This window comes from Peromyscus leucopus, chromosome 5 (assembly GCF_004664715.2).
Source record: "Peromyscus leucopus breed LL Stock chromosome 5, UCI_PerLeu_2.1, whole genome shotgun sequence".
Classification (NCBI taxonomy): domain Eukaryota; kingdom Metazoa; phylum Chordata; class Mammalia; order Rodentia; family Cricetidae; genus Peromyscus; species Peromyscus leucopus.
Window position 1 is genome coordinate 131,809,395 of NC_051067.1, and position 17,223 is coordinate 131,826,617.

The following is a 17,223-nucleotide window of genomic DNA, read 5'->3' on the forward strand; positions in this document are numbered from 1 at the left end:
AGATCGACACCTCTGCATTGGGTGCTGGGATTAATGCAGTACCCCACCGTGCTAGCTTGAAATAAACTCATTTTAATTCTTAAAAAGTTAAAAATTACCTTAATCTTTCTAAAGCAGAGCCTCTTATGGCCCTCTTCAGTTAGTCAGACAAAGTGACTTCACCAGCATAAATACATTCTGTATGTACTTTCCTTTCCTCACAGTGGATATAGTATGTCAACGTAAGAGTGTAAGTCAGCCAGGCAGTGGCAGTGTACACCTTTACTCCCAGCACTCGGGGGTGGGGTGAGGCAGAGGCAGGCGGATCTCTGGGAGTTCGAGGCCAGTCTGGTCTACAGAGTGAGATCCAGGACAGCCAGGGCTACACACACACACACACACACACACACACACACACACACACACACGCATACACACAAAAGTGTAAGTCAGTGATGCTGAAGAAGAGATAGTGTTAATACACACCAACACTTCTGAGACTAAAGCATGAGGGTGATGGAAATCTGGAGATTCTCTGGCCAGCTTAGTGAGTCTGATGCCAGCTTTCTGGTACCTAACAAGATCCTATTGGGGGAGGCTGGTTAAGCCTTAGGTGACACCACGTGTACCTGGTCCCAATTTCTTTTTCTCTCTGAAAACATTAAACTACGATGGATTCATTTGCGACTGTGGAAGTCAAAGGACAACTGGGACTGGTAGGTTCTCGGTTTCTAGCATGTGTTGTGGGGATGGAATGCATGTGTCAGGTCTAATTTACCCGCTGAACCAACTTGAATCCCTCCCCACTTCCTGTTTATAATTTCTTGACATCCTTACCAAAATTTATTCTCTTTTTCTGTTTGTTTCAAGTACAGAGAACTGAACCTGGGCATTTTGTGTGTGAGGCAAGTACTCCACCCTTGAACTACATTAATCCCACCTCTTGCTTCTGACAACTTGGAGACATGGTCTCATCATGCTACTCAGGATAGATGTGAATGTGTCGTTCCCTTGCATCAGCCTCTCAAGGCACTGGGATTACAGGCTGCACCCACAGGACTGTTCTTTTTCATGCACTTGGAAACATCAATAGTTTTCTTTCTTCCACTTTCTGCTTTCCTTTCTTCTTTTCTCTCTAACAACCATACGATGGGCACAAAGTGTTACCTCCTTGTGGTTGGGGTTGATGTTTCCCATAAGTGTTCTCATGTAGCCCCACAGTGGATACAACAATATGAAAAAAAATGATGCAACCTCTGAAGGGTTCACAACACGGTTGCATTTACCAGGCAGACACTTCCGCCTAGCCATTTCCGCATCAAAAGCGTCTGGTAGCTAGGATACCCGATGGGCCCGGATATCTCCGCCTAGCAAGTTCCGGGCCAAGGGGTCTCGCGTGATCAGAGTCCGTGGCATTGCATGGTCATGTAAGCGCGCAACGTGACCATGTGATCTATGCACACGCATAGAGTAGTGACGTGACCTGGCCACGCCCCCAGCCGGTTTTAAAAGTCCAGCGCCATTTTCCCCACTGCCCTCTTCTCCACGCACGTGTCTCTCCCACAGGCCTGCACTCTCTGTCCTTTGTTTTCTAATAAACTCTATAAGCGGATTCTGTTGTGTTTCGTGACTTTCCTTACAGGGTAAGAACACAACACAGCCAGAAAACTAACAACCTCCCCCCATGCATTGATAGTCACTGGGTCCTCAGAGTGGGCAGGAGCTCATCGACAAGTCCTCCATTCTTGCTAGATGATTGAAAGGACCAGTTCTGGCTCATATCCATAGCTGCTGTGTGTTCATGGAATTTTCTAGTTCTACCACATATCGTTGAGGTCCTAGGGATTTTTTCCCCCAAAGTCTGGAAGGTGCTTTTGTCCACTGATAAATACAATTTAATCTTTTAAATGTTTCAATTCCTAAAAACTTTAGTGCTAAGAACCAGGAAACTGTTTTCTCATTCAGTCCCTGCCATAACTAAACATTACAGTCATTCTAGAATGGATACATACATATTCTATCCAGTAGCTATGGAGTCAAGAGCAGACATGTCTTGAATTTAACCACACCACTCACACATGCTACTGTATAGCTGTAAAGTGGAAGAAGAAAATAAAATGTGTAATGCTGGCGACTGCACCATTGACGGTAGTCATGACCACAGAAATATAAAGGTGACTTAAACTAGCGAAGAAATCTCAAATATTCCCACTTCAGAACATCATGCAGAATATTAAGAGGGAGGGGGATGAAGGAAACCCGTCAATTTACCTGGGTTAGAGGCAAGGGGAACCTATGCATAGAAGCATATTATTGTGCAGCACAACAAAGCCCTCCACATATTTTTCCTGTCTTTTTACAGGAAAAATACTGGAACACACCTTGTTTTCCTAACACTACCTGTATGTTGGAAGGGCCCAGAGATTGAGATCATTGGAAAATTGAAACAGCGAGGAAAGAACAGAGTTCTGTTTTACACATCTGTATGCCAGTGACTTCTTTACCTTTGGGCACACGTTTCTTCAAGGCAGAGTTTGACTTGCGCAGGGTATTTGTTCCTTTAATACTTTGCTTGTCTAAATTACTGGTTTTAGATGGCTCTGGAAAGTGAGAACAATGCCATTCATTATTCTGCAAGTAGGCATTCCCAGCTCTTCAGGTACGAAGTTGACAGTCATGAATAGCTCTGTCAAGCCTTGTGTTCTAGTCTGCTTTCTATTACTCTTGTGGCGAGTCACAGGAATATGAAATAGAAGTCCAGCTGTATATTATAAGCTATACCTTGACAAGGCCAAGGGTCAGTCGAGTGGAAAGCCAATCAGCAAGGTCGATTGGTGTTAGGCGGTTTAATATTCAATTGTGTCTTGCTATGAATTCCTTGTGCTCATAATTCTCCTAAAGTGTGTATGTGTGTGAGTCTCCGTTTCAAAGCCCTGGGATAGTCACACAGACAAACCCTTCAGCTTCTGACCTCCAGACCCCCTCTTTAGCATTTGTTTTGGGCATCTGCCATTTGCAAATCCCCTCCTTGAGCTACTTCCTAAGATAGAGTCAACCCCAAACAAAGTCTTAAAAGACAAGCAAGGAACAGATAGCTACCAGGCCATCTGTTGGACCCTGAAACCCTCCCAATTTAGATAAAATGTCTTTTCTGAGACTACGTGTCTCACAGGCCAAATGCCCACCAACTAGAGGAACAAACACGCTTTGTTTCTTGTGCAAATCAAGGCCTCCCTTCCCTCTCTCACTGCCCCAGAGAGCCTCTTAGATGTGACAGGTGTTTCAAGCTGTGATGCAGACTGACTAGCTATCAGTACTCTTCCCCTGCCCTGTCAGGAAACTGGTGGCAGAGAAAAAAAGTGACTGTTTTAACTTTTAGTGACCTATAGACTTTTCCTACCCTATCACCTGTAAGTCTGTAGTTGATAGATTTGTAATGCCTTCACCTAACCACAATAAGGATATATTTCTAGCACATAAATTCCTTTTCAGATTTATCCCAACTACTAATTGACCCCCCTCTTATCTCTCCTTTTTTGGGTTGCAAATAAAATTGCCAGGAAGCCTCTAGCAGGGGCCCCTACAATCTTGTGCTGTATACAAAACATAAGGTGTTACTGTTTGGGATAGGATATAGACCAGTGCCAGGAGAAGGGAAAGAGAAGAAGGACTGAGGGATGGGGAGGAAGGACTGAAGGATGGGGAGGAAGGACTGAAAGATGGAGAGTTGAAGGATTGAAGATGGGAGAGAATTAGGATTGGATAGAACTAGGAATGAAGGGAACAGAGAATTGAGGGAATTAGGAATTGAAGATTGAAGGATTGAGGAATTGAAGATTAGAGGGAATTAAGAATTGAGGGAACTAGAAGGGAACTAAGGAAATAAAGAGAGATCTGAGAGGGTTGAACTAGTGACTGAGGAATAAATGAATTGAATTAAAGAGCTCCGAGCAACTGGATTCATTCCCACGCCATTGGTAGTGTCTTTCCTGGGCCCCTGGATTTGTATAAATTTAAGGCTGGTAGAAACAGCAAAGATAGAACAGAGTTCTGTTTTACACATCTGTATGCCAGCGACTTCTTTACCTTTGGGCACACGTTTCTTCAAGGCAGAGTTTGACTTGGGCAGGATCTTTGTTCCTTTAATAATTTGCTTGTCTATATTACTGATTTTAGATGGCTCTGAAAAGTAAGAACAATGCCATTCATTATTCTGCAAGTAGGCATTCTCAGCTCTTCAGGTACAAAGTTAACAGTCATGAATAGCTCTGCCAAGCCTTATGTTCTAGTCTGCTTTCTATTACTGTGATAAAGACCATGATTAAAGCAACTTGGGGAAGAAAGGATTTATTTGGCTTACACATCCTGATTACAGCCCATCAAAGATGAAAGCCAAGGCAGGAACTCAAGCAGGGAAAGAACCTGGAGGCAGGAACTGGAGCAGAGACTAAGCAGAAACATGCCTAGTGGCTTGCTTTCAGTTCATTCAGTTTGCTTTTTTATGTAACTAAGGACCACCTACCTAGAGTGGCACCACCCATAGTGGGCGGGGCTCTTTCACATCAATCATTAATCAAGAAAATGTCCCACAGACTTGCCTACAGGCCAGTCTGATGGAGGCATTTTCTCAGTTGAGGTTCCCCTTTTCTAACTGATTCTAGCTTAGGTCAAGTGTCAAAAACAAACATAAAAAAGCAACCAACACACTGTTTCTTGTAGGTGGTATTTTATAAAAGTGTGTTCTTAGAGTATAAGTCATGTAACAGGAGGATTAGAGCTGGGAGATGGGTCACATGCCTGCATTCCAGCACTTGGGAAACCCATTGAGGCAGGTACATGCCTGCCAGTCTGCTTACATACCGAGTATAATGCCAGCTTAGATATACACAGAACCCCTATGTCAAAATACACATAGAATGCCCTTTATAAGTGTCATAAAAAGAACTTAGAAAAAACAGTAGTACAATAAACAGAATCACAAGTGACTGAAATATCAGATATCAGAATGTTTTATTCTGATGTATAAAATGTATGTAAGTTCCTCTGCTTTTTTTTAAATAAAAGAAGACATTCTGGGGAGGTGGAAGGGGGAGTGTGTGGGGGTATGATTCAGCTTTTTTGTATACCTGTATGTAAATTTCAAACAATAATAAGGATCCCATATTCCCACAATGGAAAATGCACTGACAGAATGGACAGGATAATTAGAGATGCTACTGGGGGTGTATTTTGAATACTAAGAGGGAATATAATAACAAATACTTCCACTTTTTCTCCAATGGCATAAGTGTTGAAATAAAGCAGAATATGGATCTGTTAGGAGACTCATTTCTCAAAAATGAGACAAAATGGACAAAAAAACAGACCAAATTTGCAAGAACGTTTTCTATTTCTACCTTGTATTTCTTGCACAAGAATAAAACATTCAAATTTCCATTCCCTGAGGCAGGTGCTTGTGTGAGCAATGTGCACCTGGGGCTCTCCCTCAGCTCCAAAGTTGGATGCTCTGGTAGAAACCCATTTATCCTCACGTCATTTCCATTCAACACACGAAAGGAGAACATCCTCGCCTCCCTGCCTAATCAGAGTCAAATGTAAATACAGTTCAATGGACTAAGAGGCCTCCTGTGCTGCAGATGGCCAGGCAGCTGGGGGAGGCTGTCAGGCTAGCTGGAGCTCAGGTGACATGGTGTAATCCTTGGCCACATTTTTGTTGTTGTTATTGTTGTTGCTTCTTTCTCTCTTTCCCGCCCTTCTCCTTCCTTTCCTCTCTGCTTTTTGTGGTATGCAGGACTGAACACTTGTTTCTGCATATGGTGGCTCAAAGCTCTACAACTGAGCTACCTCCGTCCTCAGAATTCTACTCACTTTTTATATTGAGATAAGGTCTCATGCCAAGACTAGCTTTGAATTCTCTCTGTTGTCACAGCTGGCCATGAGCTTGTGACGTTCCTGAATGAGTCCCACGGAGCTAAGATAACATATACGTAACTTCAGGCCCAGCCATCTTTTTTTCTACATTGTTCCTTTTCACCACCCTACTGGTATTGCCATCCAATGGGTACAAAGTGTTTTCCTCATTGTTCTTTTGGGTAGAATTTCCCTAATGAGCAGTGATGTCTCCATAATCTTTCTCTGTTCATGTTGGTATCTGTAATACCTGCTCAGGAGGACTGTCTGTTGGAGTACTTGATATTGTTTTTATGAGTTTTTTGTGGTTGAGTTTAAGACCTTCGTTAGCAGAGCACTTCGATGGTTATTCTTTTCGGTCAATTTGACTACATCTAGGATTAACTAAAATCCAAAAAATGAAGAGCACACCAGTAAGGGATTTTTTTTTTCTGCCTAATTTGAAGTGGGAAGATCCACTTCTTATCAGGTTCTTGAGGTGGGAAGACACATCTTTGATCTGGGCCATACCTGCTGGAAGCCTATATGAGGACATGGAAGGAGGAAGCTTGCTCTCTTTTTCTGCTTGCTCTCACCTTGCTAGCAAGAATATTCCTTCACTGGCATTAGAGCCTGCTTCTTTGGGATTCCAGTGCATACTGAAAACTGATTGAGACATCCAGCCTTGTGGACTCAGCAACTACTGGATTCTTGGATTTTTTGTTCACAGACAGCCATTATGGGATTAGCTGGATTGCAGCCTGTAAGTCATTCTAATAAATCTCCTTTACATATACATATAAAGTTCATATATATATATATGTATACACACATATATAAATTGTGTATATATAGACATATATACCACACATCTTTATCCAAACTAATATAATCCCTTTTTGTGGATAGCCCTTCTACTCCATTGACATTGCCCCATTTTATCTATCTTTTTTAAACTCACATATAGTAACCGTGCAAAATTATATTTTCCTTGATATTTATAAGTTTTTAAATCTGATGAACTCTAATTTGTCTATATTTTTCCTTGTTGACTGTGTCTTTAATGCCAGTTCAAAACTAATTTCCAAAACAAACATCATGTAGGTTTCTTAAATATGATTTTTTTTTGGGGGGGACAGGGTTTCTCTGTGTAGCTTTGGAGTCTTTCCTGAAACTCACTCTGTAGCCCAGGCTGGTCCTGAACTCACAGAGATCCGCCTGCCTCTGCCTCCCAATTGCTGGGATTAAAGGTGTGTGCCACCAGCATCCGGCCATGATCTATGTTTTTTTAAGTATTAATTTATATTTTGTCATATATGTCTTGCGTGGGATGTGAACCCACAACATCTTGTCTACTGAGCCATTCCTGCAGACTCAAGATGTAACTTTTCGCCTGTTTTCTTCGAGTGTTTTTGTGTTTTAGCTTGTACTTCTAAGGTCTGTCTTCATGCTGACTTATGTTTTGAATACACTTTATCACGGGCTCCTTTCATACTTCTGCTTGGGGATATCCAGGTTTCCCTGCACTGTGTGCGACAGGCCCCCCTCCCCTATTATGTGCTCTTGAAATCATTAACCATGGAGGTTATCTGCATCACCTGTGTGCCTGTCGGAACCATACTGCTTTCCTTGCTGTAGCTTGGTAGTGAGTTTCCAAGGTATAAAGTCTTTATTTTGTTCTTTTGCATGATTATTTAGACTATTATAGTCTCTGGAAATTCATGTGAATTTTCAAATGGACTATTTCATATTTCTGCAAAAATCCTTTCGAAATTCCAAGAATTTTCCTAGAGTTTTGAGTCTTTGATGTAGTATTGACTATCAACAATGTAGTTCAACATTCACATTTCAAATTTATAAAGTCTATTTCTGTAGGAAGATACCTAGAAACAGGTTTTTCATTTATTTACTGGCAGAACTATTACCTATAATTTTCAAATAAACTTCCAATCTTTTAAACTTAAAAGCATCTATGTCCCTTAGCCAACACTCACACTCTATTTTATAGAAACAAAAGCAAATAAGAAAATTAAGAACACTGAACACTTACTGACCTCAGCTCTAATTCATAAACACTAAAGACCTAAATGGCATGGTGAGAAGCAGCAGTTGAATAAGTTACAGCACATTCCCCTTTTAGAGCATCGTGCAGAAAAGAGAAGATGTGAGGGATGAAGGATGCAAATGTAGGTACGAATGCCATCATGGGACGATATTAGTTTCTTAGTTGAGGGGCTCATAGGTTGTCGGATGGATAGAAATTGTGGGAATGGAATGGAGTTCTGTTTCACACATCTATACTACAGTCACTCCGTTACCTTTGAGCAGAAGCTTCATCCAAGCAGGGGTTAACCTGCTCGGAGTAGGGGTGCCTTCACCAACATTCTTGCCCAACTTTTTAGTCTTAGACGGCTCTGAAAAATGAGAACGAGATCTTTCAATAACACAGTGTCTGAAGCACAGTCTCTCTTTCGGCTAATCAGCATGACACCTAAGAACTATAAACAGATTCTGTCTGAAGCAGCCTTGGCTGTCATATGATAGCCCATCAAAGCAAATCACAGTAGAATAAGTCAGATAAAGAGAGAAAGCTGGGAGAGGTGTAGCATGTCTGTAGTTCCCACACTTGGGAGGCTGAGGCAGGGAGATGGGCTTCTGCCTGACAGGCAGCCTATGTACTGAGTGTGACCCCAGCCTTGACATGAGTAGCACCCTTATCTCAAAAAAATGAGCATAAACACTGTATACAAACGACACAGCAAGGCTTTCACAAAACCGGCATTTAAAAAACTGTGAGTGACTAACATTTTCAGATACAATTGAATATCTTTGTAACCCTTTCTTGGTTTTCAATAGAAACTGACGTTTCTAAAATAGAAAATAAAGTGCAAGAATGAAGGGGGATAATAAGAAATGCCAGTGTGTATGTATGTAGAATGATATAAAAAATGTATGATTAAAAATATAGTTTGCCGGGCTGGAGAGATGGCTCAGAGGTTAAGAGCACCGACTGCTCTTCCAGAGGTCCTGAGTTCAATTCCCAGCACCCACATGGTGGATCACAACCATCTGTAATGAGATCTGGCACCCTCTTCTGTGTACATAATAAATAAATAAATGTTAAAAAAAAAATATATAGTTTGCCACTGTGGTGGTGCACACCTTTAATCCCAGCACATGGGAGGCACAGCCAGGCAGATCTCTGTGAGTTCGAGGCCAGCCTGGTCTACAGAGTGAGATCCAGGACAGGCACCAAAACTACACTGAGAAATCCTGTCTCAAAAAATCAAACAAACAAACAAACAAACAAACAAACAAACAAACAAACAAGCAATATATGTAGTTTGCCTTCATTTGGGACAAATGCTGAATTAAAATAGTTGATTATGGGCCAGTTACAGAGTTGTTTCTCAAAATTAGTGTCCTGGCTGGTTTTATGTCAACTTGACACAAGCTAGAGTCATCTGAAAGAGGGAACCTCAGTTGAGGAACTGCCTCTGTAAGAACAAGCTGTAAGGCATTTTCTTAATTATTGATCGATGGGGGAAGGCCCAGCCCATGGTGGGCAGGGCCATCCTGGGCTGGAGTTCCTGGGTTCTGCAAGAAAGCAGGCTGAGTAAGCCATGGGAAGCAACCCAGTAACCAGTACCCCTCCATGGCCTCTGCATCAGCTCCTGCCTCTAGGTTCTTGCCTTGTTTGAGTTCCTGTCCTGACTTCCTCCCATGATGAACAGTGATGTGGAAGTGTAATCAAATAAACCTTTTCCTCCCCAAGTTGCTTTGGTCATGGGGTTTCATCCCAGCAACAAAAGCCTTCACTAAGACAGTTATGCAGACACATTACATGTTTTCAGTTTCGACTTGTGTTTCTTACACAAGAATAAAATGCCCATACTTTCGTTCATCAAGGCCAGTGCTTTTGTGAACCATGTGCTCTTGGGGTTCTCCCTCAGACCCAAAGTTGGATGCTCTGGAGGAAAATTATCTATCCTCATGTTCTTTCTGTTCAGCATACAAAAGGAGATCACCATCCTCTCTACCTGATTAGACAGTCAAAATGTAGACAGAGGTTACTGGGACGGCAGTCACCAGTGTGGCCAATGGCAGGGCTGTCCAGGGAAAGTTGCTGAAGCCTGCTGGAGCTCACGTGATATGATGTCATCCTCATTCCCATTTTTTTTTTCTATTTTTTTTTTAAAGTTGCATTTTATTTATTTGAGTGTGTGTGCGCATGCGTACATTCACATTCTGTATACCATTTCTGTGGAGGTCAGAGGATAATGGCACAAGTCGGTTCTCTGTTTCTACTGTGTGGGTCTGAGGATCAGCCTGCTTAAGGCTTGGCTCCAAACCCCCTCTGGATCATCTCATCAGTTATAGCCCTTGACGAAGCTGCCAACATCGATCTCCTTTTCCTCCGTTTCTGTTGTTACGAGTACTGTGAACTGAACCTGGCCATTCTGTGCGCAAGACAAGTACTCCACTCCTGAGCTACGCACACCCCACTCTCTTGTTACTCAGAACACTGAGACATGGCCTCATCATCTCATCATGCTGCACAGGCTGAATGTGAATCATCATCTTTTGTCCTTTCTTTTTGTTGTTGTTGAGGCGGAGTCTCATTATGTAGCCCTGGCTGTCCTGGAACTCGCTATGTAGCCCAGGCTGGCTTCAAACTCACTGAGATCCACCTGCCTCTGCCTCCCCAGTGCTGGGATTAAAGGCGTGTGTCAGTATGTCCTGCCTGGTATCTTTTTCCATCAGCTTCCCAAGGACCTCAGATTTCAGGTTGTACCCACAGCAGGACAGTGCAGGCTCTCTCTCTCTCTCTCTCTCTCTCTCTCTCTCTCTCTCTCTCTCTCTCTCTCTCTCTCTCTCTCTCTCTCCTCTCTCTCTATCCCTCTCTTGCTTGTAAATGACACTCTTTTCTCTCATGTTTTTCTTCTCTTTCTCTTTAGTCCTCTAATAACAACCATTGAATGGACACAGAGTGTTTTTTTATCTTAGCAGTTTGGGACTGGTCTCTCTCACACGATTAATCATATTTTCACATTCAGTTAACCATTGTAGAATCTTCCAGGGGAACTATCTATTAGAATATTTCCCAGTTTTATTTGCAGATTACATCTCTATTTCTGTATCTTTGAATATGAATCCTCACCATATATAAAAATTCATACTTTCTCCCGTCCCAGGACCTGCTTTTTTCTGCTGCTATTGCACTTTTATTTCTGTTATATGTATCTATTATATAAAAAATAATGTTTTCAGGGGCTGGAGAGATGGCTCGGTGGTTAGGACCACTGGTTGCTCTCCCTAGAGGACCCTAGTTCAATTCCCAGCACCCACATGGCAGTTCACAACTGTCTGGAGCTCCAGTTCCATGGGATTTGACACCTTCACACAGACATACAGGCAGGCAAACACCAATGCACATGAAATAAAATAAATAAATATCTTTTTATGCATAAACTTTATTTTTCCTCACTTCTGAAGTTTTCTAACTATCCGTACTGTGCTATGATTATGTTCGCCTGCGCATTGGCCTCTGGTGCCCCCTTCCCTTTATCTCTGCACTTACCTTCTTTCACTTGGTGCCCAGGGGCAACATCTTTCTTTTACAAATGTATACAGCATCAGCTCCTGAGAATGGGTGGGGGCTCAATTGGCAACCCCTCTTTCCCTGAAGGACAGTTGAAAGGCCCATTCCTGACTAGACTCCATAGCTGCCATGTGTCTACGGTGGCAATGACAATGTCATATCTCTGAGACCCCCATCTTCCTGCTCATTAATTCTTTCTGCCACCTCTTTGCAGTATTTCCTGGGTCCTTCGAACCGTATGATATAACATCTCATTGAAGTTGTTGGTGAGACAGGTCTGGGAGGCTCCCAATAGGGCAGGCTATTGTTCTTGCTCTTATTTACCCATCGGGACTAGATGGCAAGACAGCACACACTTTGTTTCCGTTAACAGAGAGGTCTCAAGATGGAACTGAGCTGGGAACTCTTTCCTTTGGCAAGTGTTAACAAGGCTGGAAGGTGTAACACAGGCTGCTTGCTGAAGAGAAAACTCAGTCTCACTCAGCTGTGTACCATGTAAACTATAATACTGACTGGGTAGGCAAGACATGTCCATGCGCAGTAGTGACATGACCATTTTGGAAATAACCAACTGTTTGTGATGGGAGTTGAGGCCAGCTCATGAGACACAATACATCCCTGGTGATATACACATGGGCAAAAGCCTATTCTTGGGGTGGAAATGGACCCAAGGTGTATTACACTTCCGTTATTTCTTTAAAAGAACAGGTGAAAAAATTTAATTTTGATGAAGCCTAATTTAAAGTTTTCCTTTTTGGCTAGAATTTTATATCAACTACAAAATATACAGATAAATCTGTGATACTGTAGGTTTCCCTATATTTTCTTCTATTATTTTTTGTAGTTTAACTTTCATTTGTGAGGGTTTTGATTTATGCTGAAGTATTTGATTTATTCTGAAGGTTTTGATTTATGCTGAAGTATTTTTTTGTACATAGTCTTAGCTAAGGGCTTGAGTACCCTTCTATCTGAGGACATTCAGTTTTCCCTGCACCATATGTACCAGACTGACTTTTCTAGAGTGGTCTGGGTGCTCTTGACCATGTAGGTGGATCTTCACTTACGGGTTCTCTCTTCTAAATCTCTGGTCTGTGTTACCTTTCTGTTGTGAGAACCACAATGCTTTCATTACTATAGCTGTGTCAGAAGTCCTGAAATTATGAAAGATTCTTTCTTGGTTGTTCACAATGAACTTTATTCTTTGTTTCAAGATCCCATATGATTGAGATTGATTTTTTTCATTATTCTCTTTTTACATGCATAAGTGTGTGTGGGATTATTCGCATGTAAGCATGCTTGCATATGTTTTTGTGTAGGTATTTGTGCATACATGAGCTTGTGCTTGTGGTGGTCTGAGGTGTTTGTGGAGAATCTTTTTCCTTCCCTCGCCCCTCTTATTCAATGAGGCAGTGTCTATTGATCCAACTCAGAGCCAGTCTATGTGGCAAATCTCAGTAGCTAGCTTGCTCTGGGGATCCTGTCTCTGCCCTGCAACCTAGAATTGCAGACGGGCTGCCATGTGCACTCTGCATTCTACATGGGTTCTGGGGATCTGAATTCTAACTCTCTTTCCTGCATTTCAAGCCCTTTAATCACTGAGTCACCTCTGCAGCCCCTAGGATGGAACTTTCTGGTTCTAGAACCTATCTTTGGGATTCTAAGGATTTTTTTCAGTATCAGTAGGTCATTTTCTGTGCTATCATCAGCTGACTAATATAATTTAATCTTTTAACATTTTAAATCCCTAAAAAGGTCTAGAGCTAAGAACTAGGAAACAATTTTCTCATGCAATTACTGCAATAATTATTAACTACAATCATTCTGGAATAGATATGTAGATATTCCACACAGTAGCTACTGAATTATAAACGTACAGGCCCTGAATTTGGCCACCACACTCACACATTGTACTGTGTAGTTACAAAGAGGCAGAAAAATGTGCAATGATACTGATTGCATCCATTGATTGTAGTCACAATCACAGAAATATCAAAGCAATATAGAAAGGAACTATTGAGAAAGCATCAAGTATTCTCACTTAAGATTATCATGAGGAATATTAAGTACGGGTGTGAGAGATGAAGGAAACCCATCGATTTACCTGGGTTAGACACAAGGGGGATCAACTCATAGGATCTTATTACTATGCTGAACCTCAGAGCCCACCACAGAGGGGTCTTAGAAAAAAAGGAAAACATTATATGCCTGTGATATTGGCTGGGTGTTGGAAGGGCATACATGTTGAGGATACTGGAAAAATAGAAAGAGCGGGACAAGAACAGATTTCTGTTTCACATATCTCCCATCAGTGACTCCATTACCTTTATGCACATGCTTCTTCATAGAAGAGGTTGATTTGTGCAGAGTGTTTGATCTTTTACTTACTTTCTTCCCAATGTCACTAGTTTTAGATGAGCCTGAAAATCGAGAAAAATGCCATTCAATGATACTGCAAATAAACCACTTCTGAAGCACATTAACCTCCCAGCAACTCAGGTAGAAGTTAACAAGCACAACTTCCGTTCACCCAGGCAGGTGCTTGTTAGAACAATGTGCCTCTGCTTTCTCTCAGATCCAAAGTTGGATCCTCTGGTAGAAAACCATTTATCCTCACGTCATTTCCATTCAGCACACAAAAGGAGTCCATTACCCTTTCTTTCTAACCAGAGAGTTAAAATTTAGATAGGGTTACTGAAACCGGAGCCACATCTGCTGCAGATGGCAGAGCTGGCGTGGGGAGGCTGCACAATCACGCTGGAGCTCAGCTGACACCATGTGCCCTTCACACAAGTTGTCTGTGGTAGAGGAAAGCTGGCAGAATCTAGTTCTCTGTTTCTACTGTGTGGGTCCTAAGGACTAATCCGTCAGGCGTGGCAACAAGCGGCTTTACCCACTAAGCATGTCAACTCCTGCCAGCCTCAGATTCTGTCTTAATTTCTTGACAGCCTTGTCCATATTTGGTCTACTTTTCTATTTTTTTCAAGAACTAGAGACTGAACCTGAACATTTCGTAAGCAAGGTAAGAACTTCACTCCTGAGCGACCCCATCTCACCATCTTGTTTCTGGCAGCTTTGAGACATGGTCTCACGGTGCTGCCCTGGCTGACTGTGAACTGCCATCCTCTTGCACCAGCCTCCCAGGGAGCCGGGATTACAGGCGGCGCCCTCAGGACTGCTCTTGCTCACACACGTGTAAATGGCATTTCTCTTTTGCTTCCTCCTTCCCTTTGTATTTTCACATTGGGTTGGTGATTGCAAAGGTTGCTAAGGAGAAACATGTCTTTGAGAGTATGTCTCAATTTTGCTTACATTTTCCATCTATTATTGCATCTTTGGATAGGAATCCTTATTAGATATGAGTGAAATATTTTCTCCCATTCTGATTTTGCTTTTTATTGTTGCTGACTGCCCTCTTATTTTGTCATTCTTTAACTTATCTATTAAATGAAAAATGACACTGATGTTTATGTATAAACTTTTTCTTTAGTTCTGAAAGTTTCATAACTGTGTAGAGTATGTTATTATTATATTCACCTTCCTTTTAGTCTCTGGTGTCTTCTTTCTTCCTCTCTATATCTCACCTTCTTCCACATCATCCTTTAGCGGCTACACCAATAGAAAAAGGTCATCTCCTTTCCTTAAAACTGGTAGCAGTCATTAGCTTCTCAACATGAATGGGGCCTCACTGGGGACTCCTCTGTCTTTGACCGACAGCTGAAAGGGCCAATCATGGCTAGAATCCATAGCTGCTGTGGTTACCCACAAGGATTTGATGTTAATACCCTACTGGTGAAGAGCCCGTACACATTGGTTCTAGGACACAGAGACAAGATGGCACAAACTGGACAGCCACACCCTCTTGGCCAGTATTCACAGTGCTAGGAGATGCTATAGGTTGCTGGGGAGGGGACTTACGAACGGCCACACCCATATGTGTGCCATTTAAGCCAAAATATTAACTGGGTTAGCTTAGACATGTCCATTGATACAATAGTGGCATGGCAGTTTGGGACATAATCAACGACTTGAGGCCAGCTCCATGTGAGTATACTGGTAGTATACACAGTCAAAAGCCTGCTCCTGCAGAGGACATGAGCCCAAGGGAACGATATGCTACCACTGTTTTTTTTTTTTTCAATAAACATGTAAAAAACTTAAATTGAGATTTTTGTGTATTTTCTTTTGACTGTGCATTTTGTGCTAACCCCAAATACAAAGTCAAGTCCAGTAGCCTGTACATCCCCCTGCATTTCTGTCTAATATTTTTGCACTATAGCTTGTATTTCATCAACAAAAAAGGGTCTTTGATTTATGGTGAAGTATTTTTGTACGTGAGGGTATAGACACTCTTCTGTTTGGGGATATTCAGTTTTCTCTGCACCATATGAGCTAGACTGCCTTTTCCTCCTGAGTGGTCTGGGTACCCTTGACCATGTAGGTGGGAGTGTCATTCTCGATTCTCTCTGCTACTTACTGGCCTATGTCCTCTGACTTTTGTCAGAACCATAATGCTTTCACTACCATAGTTTGTTACTAGGTTCTGAAATGATGAATTGCAACCTTTCCTAGTTTGCTGCCAATATTTTTTCTTGATTTTATTTTTGAGACTATACTTCAATTACAACCTTTATCCACTTTTTAAAATTCCCTCCAAACTGTCCCATATACCCCACCCTGCTCTCCCTCACATTCAAGGCTTCCTTTTTCACTGTTATTGCATGCATACATGTATATGCACATACATATATATTTCCAAATATGACCTGTCCAGTCCGGTAATGCCATCTATATGTATGTTTTTAGTTAGGACTGACTGTTGGGCAACTGGACAATGATTTGGTGTACTCTTTTGGCTTTGACACTCTTTCAAGATTCGACATGATTTTGAAATGGACTTTTTGTTCTCTTTTTGTATGTGTATGTGTGTGCAATGCGTATGTACATATGCATGGGTTTTCATGCAGGTGTTTGTGCACACTTGTGCCTGAGGTGTTTGCAGAGACTCTTCTTTCTTTGTTCCTTCATCTTGTTCATTGAGGCTATTGTGTCTATTGATCAAACTCAGAGCCAGTCTCTGCCCTGCAACGTGGGATTACAGTTGGCCACGGGTATGCTGAATTTTACAAGGGTTTTGGGGTTTAAATTCTGTTACCCTTTCTTGCATTGTAAGCGGTTTAACTACAGAGCCATCTCTGAGGCCCTCAACATAGAGTTCTCTAGCTCTGCACCATAATTAGGATTCTAGGGATTTTCTCCGAATCTGTAGGTCACTTTCGGTCCTACTCTTAACTGACCAGTATAATTTAATCTTGCTGATATTTTGTATCCCTAAAATGCCTAGTGCTAAGAATCAGGAAACAGTTTTCTCATTCAATTATTACCACAAATATTAACTACAACCATTCTAGAATGGATATATATTCTGTACAGAATCTATTGAACCCAGGTCCCTAATCCAACTGCTCCACTCACACACTCTACACTCACACTCTCTACTGTATAGTCACAAAGTGGCAGAAGAAAAATGTGTAACAATGTAGAGTGCACCGTTGACTGTAGAAATGTAAAGATGATTAAAAAAGGAATTATTAAAGAACTATCAAATATTCTCACTTCATAATGTCAATTTACCTGGGTTAGCGATAAGGGGGACTCCATGCATATGATCCTGCACTGTGAAGAACCACAGAGCTCTCCATGTACGTGTCTATTTGTAGGAGAAATACTGGAATACATTCTGTGCTCACAATATT

General features: G+C 41.8%; 1 protein-coding gene across 4 annotated transcripts in view; it reads right to left on the reverse strand.

The window, feature by feature from the left end:
- Window positions 1-17,223, reverse strand: part of Ccdc7 (coiled-coil domain containing 7) — a 197,722-nt gene that overhangs the window by 14,044 nt on the left and 166,455 nt on the right. For 3 of the 4 annotated variants that reach the window (XM_037206376.1, XM_037206374.1, XM_037206375.1), the window contains exons 43-46: window positions 13,792-13,887; window positions 8,187-8,282; window positions 4,066-4,161; window positions 2,484-2,579 (exon numbers count right to left, since the gene is read on the reverse strand). In XM_037206376.1, the coding sequence (XP_037062271.1) occupies window positions 2,484-2,579; window positions 4,066-4,161; window positions 8,187-8,282; window positions 13,792-13,887 (384 nt within the window). The remainder of the gene's footprint in view (window positions 1-2,483; window positions 2,580-4,065; window positions 4,162-8,186; window positions 8,283-13,791; window positions 13,888-17,223) is intronic. The other variant, XM_037206377.1, reaches the window with a different exon arrangement.